Raw genomic sequence first — 12169 nt, 5'->3', positions numbered from 1 at the left:
ACACTCTGGATTACTATTTGCTGCACATCCAGCCAGCGTGTTAGAGGAGTCTGTCCCATATAATGCCATCCCTTAAACTTCTATGTTAGTGTCAGCCTTCCCTCAGACTCACAGAGGCCTCTTCCTCTATCCACTGAAGGGAAAGCACTGGGAACCTGCCTCATATGTTCAATTTGCTTGACATCAGTCATGAATTAACCATTGGTTTGCCAAGAGGAGTCACGAGGGTGTGTAAGACAATGTCGGCTCTGTGTGTTTCAGGGACAGAGATTATAACGACATTGATGATGAGGACCCCTTCAACCCACAAGCTCGCAGAATAGCAGCGCACAATCCAAACCGGGGGCAGCTAAGGAGTTTCTGCAGCTACAGCAGTAGCATGGGTAGCCAGGCCAGCCTCCAGCCTCCCGCACCGACTGTCTCCAATGCCCCTGTGGCTGAATATATGTAAGTAGTCATCTGCCTTAACGACTTCAGATTTATCATTTTTCTACTAGATTTTTGTTACACCTTACTTATTTCCCCCCAACCATACTGACACTCAGCATCCAGTTTTCCACTTCTGATCGTATTATTCTCTCATGCAACATCTCCCCCTAATGCCCTCATATACCTCTTCATTTTTTCATTTTCCATTATTGCTCGCTGAAGGCCTGATCCTCTGTCCATTTCTGACATTGAAAAAAAACAAAGTTTTCTTTTTTGTTTTAATTTACTATCCAAATGAAGTATGGTTTCATTTTACAGTGCCTCCCCAAGTTAAGGAAGGTGGATAATTTAGCTACAGTCTTTCTCTTAGGGCAGAGAGACAGTAGAACTAGCTCCACATATTTATCAACCCTAATGGTGTTGTGTTCACTCATTGATAAGTAATAAGGGCAAGTTATTCAAAAATTGGAATAATTGTAATAAATTGTAATAAAGTAAGTGAAGGTTGAGACTACAGGGGGTTTTCCCTGCGTCCCATTGGCCCAGTCCAACCCTGCTTTTGTCCTGTTTAATGCAGATAACCAGAATTATATACAGTTAGAACTCATGGATTAAAAGTCCTTCATACATTACTCTTTAAAGGAGAACTAAAGCTCAGCAAAGAATTAGTGTAGACGTGTTACACCAAATATTTGATTATTTATGATGAAACCTAAGCTTCATTTCTCATGAGCCTGTTCTGAGCCACTGGCTTGCAAATACTGTCCCAGTAAGATCCAAGATGATGGTCTGCCGTGGACAACGTTGAAGGCCCACATTTATAACCATAATCTTTTTAAGGCTTTACTTCTCCTTTAAATAAAAAGAAGAAAACATATCTTACCATATGCTGCTTCAATAACTTGTAACTTGTGCTGGACATATTCTAAAATGACTTTTAACACTGCTTCCCACTTTTTGTTTAGGAACCAGGCAGCTCTGTTCGGTGGAAACCCTCGCTATGAGAACGTTCCGCTGATAGGGAGAGGATCCCCTCCACCCACGGTACGCTGGGCCTCCGAATCCAAGTCTTTTTTGTAGCAGTTGGTCATAGGTTTTGTAAAGGAGACATTTGATGAGTTGCTGGGGACAGATAGACAATTTATTCTTTTGTTACTCTACTTTATTGTATAAAATGACCTGACATACTGTATTTGTGTAGTACTGCCCATGAAATACATATTATCACCTGGTCCCAGTGGAGTGGTCACTGGACAGAGCCATGGGCATGAACAGTGGGGATAAGTGCAGGATGAACTGTACCAAGTCCATGAGTAGGTTCTATCTGGTCTGGACATGGTTCTAATGTTTCTCATGTTTCTCATACAAGACAACAGAAGTAACTTATTAAAGAAAAAATACATCTGGAAAACAAAAGGATTCTTAGTACTGCCAGTACAGTATACGCCTTCCTTCCAACATATTAGAATTTCACCTTTCAAGTGTATTCTATATGTCACTGTTATGGAAGGATATATACCCTGGGGTTTAGAGTACAGCATTTTCTAGTCCAGTACCAGGCTGGTGTCTCTCTGCAACTCAGTTGACCAGACAATATTATTTATGGAAAATATTTATTGAAAATGAGGCATGGATAGGTATCCTGCAGCCTATATTATTCCATCTCTCTACTTATCCCATAGCCAGATGTGCTAGGTCAGGGCTAACTACCTGCACAGCCAGAAGTGGCCAAAAGTAGCCATCCAAGGTAAACATGTGGCCCCCAGAATTTCCAGACGCTCCATAGAGCTCCTAGTATGACATCATCACCTAAATATTATCTGGCCAATAAACAAGTTGTAAATCAGGTAACTGACCCACTACCTGGAAAAGAGTTGGACAGAACAAAGCTAAGTTATTGGGATTGGATAACTGGGGGGCTGTATTACTCATACAGATATTCTTTTTATAACAGATTCTGTCAATTTCAGAGCCCCCCATCCCATCTGAGTTCCTGAGAGAGCAATATGTGCTGTATTTGGCAGTAGTTTTACAGTTTTTAATGATAAGTTGTGCCACTTATGTGTGATCTGCTCTTCTGCTGACATTCTGTTATAACCTTGTGCCAAGGACCTGGCTTTCTGTGCACAATAGAAACCACTGTGTGCCATTGCAGAAGCAAGTAGTATGGCAGTTCCTATTTCTATGATTAAATAGTGTTCTTGGAACCAAAAATAATTTTTCTGTCAACACTGTAAGCTATAGGTTTTCACCCTACCTGGTAGCTACATAAAATTACATTAAAATTACATTAATTCATTAAATACATTAAATTCATAATCTTAGCTAATCAATTAAGGTGGCAATACACGGGCAGATTTCAGGTGCCGATTCAGGTCCTTCAGCAGCTTATCTGCCCGTGTATGGGCACCCCCGACGGGCCTACCCGACCTGCATCTGGCCTAAAATTGGCCAGATGTCAGTCGGGCAGGTTTAATTTTCCCATTGGATCAGGGACTGCATCGGCTTAGGTTTTTGAAGTCACAATGGGGCGGTTCATCTGCTCCAGCCTTAGTGAATGCATTGCTTTACGATAGTCATAATTGTTTGAAGTGGGTTAAAGTGTTCTACCTGTTAATTATTTCTTTGTTTTTGCACCCCTGTATTGGAGCAATATGGTACACAGTAAGTTCTTTGTGTGTGTGTGCTGTGTCCTAATAATCCCCTATTGTCCTGTCCCTCTGTGTTTATACCCTGTGTAAGCACACACACTGTTTGTCCTGAAGGAGAACTCATTTTATACTTGATCTATCTCTGATTATTCAAAGGCACAGGGTCACTAAAATAAATACAGGTAAAGTATATGAGAGAGTGAGAGAGTGAATGTATAGCACTGGGTAATAGTTATTCTTTCCTAAAGGGGCCCTTCTCCACAGACCTATCATTATTGTGTAATAACATGATGGACATTTACCTACCCACAATGAATAATTTAATCTAGAACGCGTCATTGGAATATTGAAATCAAATGTCATATTGGTTGTTTTGGGGTTTGCACCCTGTTACAAAATAATCCAATGAGTGACATTCTTATAATAACAAGGTTGTATAAATCGCTAGTGTACAGTGACACTTTGGGACAAGGAAGGAAGGACAGCGTCACACATTGGCTGTGAAATCCTAGGGCTCATTAGCAGGGCAAATTGCAAAGTGCTAACATGGCCGCAAAACTGAGAGCTTGTTAATGCCATTCACAAAGGTATCTGAAGCCACATGCAATGTATCACAAACCCACTAAGCAAGCTTTAGTGAATTGCACTCGACTGCACAAACACAGTTGTAGATGCTCCGGAACCCGGCCAGTACCTCCAGGTTTCCCCTAGTGGGTTTTGCCCATGGTGCAACTGACACCAAATAAAGCCGCAAGTAATAGTTATAAACAGAAATTATATTTATACATCAACAAACATAATAGACCAAAATAAAAACACATCACTCCGCCTACATGGTCTCATTCTGCTCCCCTGCTCATTAGCTGGGCCTTTTAATTGCAGTTTATGCGCTTGTGGTTTTCCTGTTTGTCACAGTGGGACAAATAAATAGATAGTAAATAGAACCACCTACTCTGAACCAGATCATTTTTCTTGTTTCTTATAGAGAAAAAGAAGCATCTTTGTCTCTGGTAGTGGGGGTGCATGTAAATCCTATTAGCAAAGATTTTTATATACTTTTATTTAAAGGGATAGTTCACCTTAAGGGTAGCTAACTTTAAGTGTTATAGAGTGGCTAATTCTAAGCAACTTTTCAATTGGTCTTCATTATTTATTTATTTATTTTTATATAGTTTTTGAATTATGTGCCTCCTTTTTCTGACTCTTTTCAGCTTTTAAAAGGAGGGTCACTGACCCAAGTATCAAAAACTATTACTCTCTAAAGATACAATTTTATTGTTACTGTTTCTTGTTATTACTTAGTTTCCTCTCATATAAATATACCAGTCTTTCATTCAAACTACACCCTGGTTGTTAAGGTAATTTGGACCCTAGCAACCAGATAACCACTGAAACACCAAACTGGAGAGCTGCTGAACAAATAATTCAAACACAAATAATAAAAAATGAGGACCAATTGCAAATTGTCTCAGAATATTACTCTCTACAACAAAGGTAAAAATTCCCTTTAAAAAGAGATTTTTATCACAAAATAATCACATTACTATTTTAAAGTTTTTTATATAATATGTCTGATTGGCAAGGTCTGGCTTGATCTGTACATTAATGCCCAAATCTACCCGATCTAGTTTTTTGCCCCCCCTTTCCTCCCCACAGGCTCCTCCATATTGAAATACCAATGGCATCCTCATCCAGCAGGATTTTCTAACCTGCAGATACATATCCAGCCAGGTCATGTTCTGCCAGATATCTGTAGGGCAGGCAGTCGGGAGGTCCCCATTCCCAAGCCAATAAGCTTCTGCTCTGTATATAGTGTATATGTATCGGCAGATTCAGGCAGATGAGCTGATCCTGAGAGCATATGTACAAATCCCTGCCTCAAAGCAAGGAAAATAGAATCATGTGAGTACTGGGAAATATTCCTCCCATCTGAGCCCAACACTTGCACAAAGCCTTTTTGGAAGTAAATCAGATGTTTCCAAAGCTCTATAATCACCCTCCATATGTGGTGCAATGGGAGTGCCCTGACTGGGCCAGTGAGGCTTGTATCTGGGTGACTAGTTCTGCTCTAGAGGCCAAAGAACACTGAGCCATTGTCATACAGTGACATAAAGAAACATAAGTGCTTTTTATAAGCAGTTACTTACTGAATTGAATAACCACATACACCCTATTCATATACACCAAGATAATTCTGTGTCATTAGAAGATACATTCTAAAATACAAATAACGTCTCTTTATTATGAAAGTGAGGAAAAGTTCCTGTTGTTTGTATTCCTGTCTGAACAATATTCTATCCTAACTCATGCAGTTTTCATGCAGTGTTTAACTAAATATTTTTATAGGGATTCCATATACATCTACATCCAAGAATGGTAGATCTGGTTTGTGCCTCATCTGGATGGAAGTCATGCAATGCCGCATTACGTCTGCTCTTTGTTGCCTTACCTTATGTATTTGCCATATCACCTGATTGTTATTGTGTATAACACTTGTGTACATAAAATATTGTATTTATTGTTTCTCATATATTCCTTTGTCTCCTCTCTAGTATTCTCCAACTATGAGGGCCACATATCTCTCAATGACCGAGGAGCCTTCCAGTATATACAGCAATGTGTTTCCAGCCTAGTCCCCCCAGGGTGCCATTCTCTGCTCAATACACTGGGTGACATGGTTAATTCTGGGCCCGCACTGCCAGTGGGTTCTTGTAAAAGACAAAGGGATGTTTACAACAAACATCTAATTATAGAACTGGGGCATCCACTGAGGGGCAAGTCTTCCAACCAAGGCGGATTTTCAGCGCAACAACAAAGATGGTGTGCCGACGCTACCAGTTCTTGGATGTATCATGTTTGCCAAGATCTAGGCGGATAAGTCTCAGGCGGATACTGGGGGGGTTTGTCTCTTTGCTTCCTCTGGGATTCACAGTGTTTTAAAATCCTACAGAATATCAGTCGGATCAGGTTGACATTGTGACAACAACAGACACTGCCTTTCTTAAACCCAGACTACAATGTAAAATGTTATCTTCTTGGACCAATGTTAATATTGACATGTACAGCATCTTGTAGGTAATACGCAAGAAACCTTCACTTCTATGTCCCTTGGGCACGTTTTCACAATATCCAAAGTACATTATAAGCCTTCGGATAAAACAGATGAACCAACTGCTCAGGGGTTGTATTAGGAACCACCCTAGTACCATGGAATGGTAGGACCCTGTCTCTATACTAAGTGCTAGCCTTTCTGGTTTAGAATGGGCCAGAAATGTAGAAAGTGATGTTTAACCTTAATTGTTCAGCCTTTTATATGCAAACGTCTATCTAATAATTCTTATGATTATGTTCAAGGTCCTGTCCAACAAGGATAATCTTTTTAAGGGGTTCTGAGTTTATGAAATGAAACTTAATATACATCAATGTTTGCCAAATTGTATATAACTTAAGTCTAGGGCCAGAATGTAAAGCTATCCCTGAGTACAGGTCACAAATATATCAACAGATGTGCTCCCAGGGTAGGAAAACTCCACATGTTCATGAACATACAGCCCCTTACACCTGTCACTGGGATGGGATTTCTGCAACAGCACAACTACATATAAGCTCTGTACCAGCCCAAGTACTGGAGGCACACTCAATTCTCTTCTCTGGATTCAGAACCAAAATTTGTTAAAAAGCAACTCATTCACAGCTTACAGACAGCATGCAGGAACTACGTAACCCACAATGCATTGCACTGTGATGTTCCTTTCCTTAATGACATCACGTGCAGGGAATTATGGGATTGGGAGGATGCAGGCTGAAGGCAGGCTGAGGACTGTCAACTACTTTTACATTTTATTTGAGTCTCAAAGTAGTCAGCCAGATCAGCAGGGGAACAGGGGGCGGGGCTTAGGGGACTGTTCCAAACCATATTATTACATTAAAAGGCTGCATATTTTTAATTAATGTATAATGCAAAGTTGATTGAAATTATGTTTACTTTTCGAAACGATTAAGTTGTGTTTTGGTGGAGTTCCCTTTCAATGGGACTAATGTAATTAAAACAATGTTACATTGCCACATACTCTTTAAAGGAGAACTAAACCCATATTGTAAGCATAGGGTCTGTGCACAGTACCTTCCCCCCAAACTACAACAATCAGACTCCTCAGAATGGCCCCGTCCCCCTGTACCTGACCTTCTAATGTGATTTGCTCAGTGGCTTTGGCAAGCGTCAGGTATAGGGAAGGGCCATTCTGAAGAGCCTGCTTGTGGGGTAGCTCCTGTGCAAGGGCCCTGTGCTTACAATATGGCTGTAGGTGGGCTGGGTGCCAAATCATCAGCTAATTCTGGGCTACTCATTTGGTGGAACATTGTGCATTAATATAGGATTGTGCAGTTTCTCCAGTGAATGCTGGTCTGTAGCTATTTCCTGTTGCACCCTGGCCCTGTAGCAAACTGGGAAGGACACATCTCCCCCCACTTCCTGTAGTGATATTATTTAGCTATCTACAGGTACAGACCATATTGTTTCAGTCATTCCAACCACAGGTCCAACTGCTGAAGGCTGAGTATTTCCAGTTATTGTAAATAAAAAACTAGTGATTAATCGGCCAAACTCTCAGGGAAGCTTGGAGAGATTCCTGCCCCAGGCTAAGGGTAACAGAGTATGGGCATGTACTTGCCCCTGTCACGATGCCCCTTGTGCCATTACCCGAATTTCTTCTTTGGGCAAGTCAGCCTGTAAGGGGCCCAGAATCATCTAACATATTGTCCTCACTATTGTTAAACCAGTTGGCAAAAAACTACGGACATTTAATGACAGAACAGAAGCTCCTATGAGCATCTCCCTTTGTAGCATTTACAGTTTGTATTTGTATGTAACTCCTCCTTCTGCGCTAATGAATAGGCTAAGCGCTTTATAAATAAATACTAATGAATATATATATTCCTGATATTTGATATATGATGTATTATTTATCAAATGTGTCCTTTGCAAATATACATATTCCTTTCAAGATGGCTGCTGTTAGTTTTGGCTCCTCAGACTCCTACTGAGCTCACAGCTTGCCATAAGCCCTTCCTACTTTACCCAGACACCCATAATCACACACCCCCATAGTCACACACCCCTATAGTCATGCCCCCCATAGTCACCCCCCCTATAGTCACACACCCCCATAGTCACCCCCCCCATAGTCACATACCCCCATAGTCACACACCCCCCATAGTCACACACACCCCCATAGTCACACACACCCCCATAGTCACACACCCTCATAGTCACCCCCCCATAGTCACACACCCCATAGTCATGCCCCCCATAGTCACACACCCCCATAGTCATGCCCCCCATAATCACCCCCCCCCTATAGTCACACACCCCCATAGTCACCCCCCCATAGTCACACACCCCCCATAGTCACACACCCCCATAGTCATGGCCCCCCATAGTCACACACCCCCATAGTCACACACCCCCCATAGTCACACACCCCCCATAGTCACACACACACCCCCATAGTCACACACCCCCCATAGTCACACACCCCCATAGTCACACACACACCCCCATAGTCACACACCCCCCCATAGTCACACACACCCCCATAGTCACGCCCCCATAGTCACACACCCTCATAGTCACCCCCCCATAGTCACACACCCCATAGTCATGCCCCCCATAGTCACACACCCCATAGTCACCCCCCCATAGTCACACACCCCATAGTCATGCCCCCCATAGTCTCACACACACCCATAGTCACGCCCCCAGCTCAAACCCATGCATTTAAGTACCTGAATAAACCAGAAAGTTCCAAAACAAAAAGTAAAATAGAAACAAACCCCAAGTGCAAATTGCCTTCGAATGCTACCTATGGAATTGCTTTTTATGTACATTTTTATTAGGTTTTTAGGAATAAAACTCAATTGTCAAACCAAGTAATGAAGAACCGTTGGTGATTGATGTACAAGAGAATTATCCTTTTCGACAGCTATACAAATGTCCAATGTACCAAAAGAAAGTTTAGGGAAAATAAGGAGCCATGGCGGCTTAGACAAGAGTTGGGTAGAATTAGGTACTGATCAGTTTAGCAGGGCCTGACCCAGTTCTTGCCTTCAGTGCAACCGGTTCTATTAGGCCAAAGCCTCCAGAACCATTGGGCAAAGGGGGCAGTGCCACCATCGTATGCTGCCTTTTGCAGTTCCTAAAATAAAGAAGATTCTGCTGGGACCATTCAGTGTAAGAGTGGGGGACTAGGTACCAACAGGTCAGTACTGTATAGGAGGTTTCTGCCTGTCCCAGATAAACACAGTCAGGCTTTTGGTTCTAGTGTTAGGGCTACTTACTGTTCCCAGCATTTATAAATAAGATGAGAATATTATCCGAGACTTCCATTAATGATCAATAAAATGAGGGTAAGTAAAATAAATGGATGTAAAACAGACGAGCAATTCTAGGCACTTTTGCTATTTACATTCATTATTTTTTTATACAATTCTAAGGTATTAGGGGTAATATGAATGCATTTTGCTACAACAGCGCCACCTGCTGGTCACTTTCTGAACATGAAGTAGTCGAGGATGTTCTTGAGAAAGAAAGGCCTGGGCTGATGTTCTTTTGTCTAGGAAAAACATTAGAAACCTCAGATAACTTTTCTCAAGTCTTGACTGATCAGAAGAACATCAGCCTTGCCCTCTGTCTTTCTCCTGACAATTTCCTTAACAACTTCATGTTTGGAAACTGACCAGCAAGCGGCGCTGTTGTAACAAAATACATTCACATTACCCTTAATACCTTGGAATGAAAAAAAAAATGAATAATGAATGTTAATTGCAAAAGTACTTACTGTAGAATAGCACTCTCATCAATTTTACATCCACTTTACTTATCCTTTGAGGTGATGTTGCCACCGCTCTTTGGTGCTTATTTTCCTGTTAGTCCCATTGAAATTACCATGGCATCTTCCGCTGTGGAGTAAAGCAATAGTCTATCATTGTTGGGGTTCCAGAGGAAATCCCCTCTGTAGCAGATTTTGTGGGTTTGCAGGATCATGTGGGTCTGTTTAAATGCTCGACTTCGAAGTAGAGAGGCCCAGCTTCCCGGCTTTGTGTAATGAAGTTTCATCAGAGTGTCCCGGGGTTGATCCGACTTGGGGGGCTCACTGAGGGATCTATGAATACAATGTGTGAGCAGACATAGGCAGCATTTGATTTCCATATCAAGATTTTTATATGACTCTAGAATCCCTCAGGGTCAGACTGAGGGGTGCAGGGCCCACCAAGGCTGCCATCCCAGGGGCCCCTGCACCCCCCATGGGGACCCTGCTACCCACCAAACCCCCTCCCCTAAACGCATAAGTTAAACACACTTTCAGAGCATCAGGGGAGGGAGACCGGCAGCCCGGGGGAGCACCGGCAGGGATCGGGTCTGGGCCACTAGGGTCGGGGTAAACCTATTTGTTTTTTCCCGGTGCCCCGCCGGCCCAGTCCGACCCTGCATGAACTTTAATGTTATTCCTGCAAGAATGGTTTTCAGTTCTTTCAAGCTTCAGTTGTGAGCCAAGAACTTGCTGGATGAAGCTGAGCTGGGTTTGTTGAGTTTCTCAGATTGTAGCATCGTCCAGCCGGGATTCTAGTGAGTCTGTACGGCAGCCAGTTCCTCGATATTAGATGATAAAGCAGCAGTAATGGGGTAGTGAGATTATTCATCTCTGAGAGTAAAACAGGTTCAGTTTTCTCTAGTAACTCACTATCAGGGTGTTTGGATTTGGAGAGTTTGGTTGTTGTTGCTGAAGGGAACAAGTTCAGTTTGTTCAGTGCAAAAGAAAGTTCTTGACATGACTGCTACTCCCCAAACTGATCCAGTCTGCCAGTGCCAGATCCTCCAAGTAAAGTCATTTCTATAGAGAGGCACAGAAACTTTAAAGGAGAAGGAAAGGCTAATAAAGAGTTAATCTCAAGCTGCAGGCATACCTTCAGTTCTCTCAATAGTGCCCTTAAGTCTCCCCATATTTCTCCCGTTCAGATGATCAGAAGCCAAACAGGAAGAAAAAACGCTGAGCTGTGTAAAGAAAGTTCCCATAATGCCTCACTCCTGCACCGAGACCCAGACCAAGTGAACATGCTCAGTTAGTAAGACTATGAGTTAGCTTCCTACTGATTGGCTCAGATCCACATCCCTAAGGGGGGGGGGAGTGAGTTCTTAACATTCTTGAGGGAGGGGGGAGCAGGAGAGGGGAGAGAGCTGCGTGTCTCTGGCACAGAATTTACAGACACAAGAAATCTTTTGACAGAGAAGTCAGTGCAGCGTTTCTGTGAGTGCTTATGGCTGTATTTACATAGACCTTTCTGGTAAAGCTTACTTAGTTTTTACCTTTCTTTCTCCTTTAATGCTTTACTAAAGGAATTGCACCAGTGGTTTGTTTTCTGCACTTCCCTACACAATTGTTGACTTCAGTTTCTTCTGTATCTGAATTCTGTGTTGACTGAGCAGTGCAGCCAGTGTAGCATTCCAAAAAAGCATCAGTTTGTTTGGGAGAAGCAGAAGGATTTGTTTTCACATCCTTTGCCAGTTTGTTACGGCCCATGGTTGAAAACAGAGCAAGTACATTGAATTAACCATGTTCCACAATGTGGAAAAGGAAAGGAGAAAGGGAATTGGTGCCCCCTTGTGGCGAAAAACTGTTTTACAAGCAGCAAAAATGAAAACTGCAATTATGTCCAAATGACCGAAAGTACCGGTGCCTGAATGTGCATTTCTGTTTTTCACACCTGGGCTGCTTATGTCAGTATTGTACCCAAAGGGTCTAGCAGCAAGGCACTGGGGAGTGGGTAGGGCAAGCCAGCTGGGGAGATAATAGCGTCACAAAAGGGTATAATTATTATTATATTATTAACACATACTTCTAAAACCCCAATATGTTCCACAGTGCTGTACAATAAATATACAATATACATTAAACATATGAAACAACAAATAATCAATACAAGAGGAAAAGCGGCCCCTACTAGTATCGGTGGATGTGGCCGGGCCAGGCTGGCACTGCTAAGATGGCGTTGGTTCAGATTTGCAGTCCTTATCTTTCCCAGATCATTGTTG

At 42.3% G+C, this 12169-nt stretch overlaps 1 protein-coding gene across 1 annotated transcript in view; it reads left to right on the top strand.

The window, feature by feature from the left end:
* Positions 1-8826, top strand: part of ttyh2 (tweety family member 2) — a gene marked incomplete at its 3' end in the record, with an annotated part of 59689 nt that extends 50863 nt beyond the window's left edge. The window contains 5 exon segments of the mRNA NM_204080.1: positions 262-447; positions 1395-1473; positions 5633-8195; positions 8288-8383; positions 8714-8826. Coding sequence (NP_989411.1) covers positions 262-447; positions 1395-1473; positions 5633-5713 — 346 coding nt within the window.
* Positions 8827-12169: the final 3343 nt, after the last annotated feature.

Source organism: Xenopus tropicalis, chromosome 10 (genome assembly GCF_000004195.4).
Source record: "Xenopus tropicalis strain Nigerian chromosome 10, UCB_Xtro_10.0, whole genome shotgun sequence".
NCBI classification, from domain to species: Eukaryota; Metazoa; Chordata; class Amphibia; order Anura; family Pipidae; genus Xenopus; species Xenopus tropicalis.
Note: the sequence above shows the minus strand (reverse complement) of the source record. Positions and strands in the feature narration are given on the sequence as shown.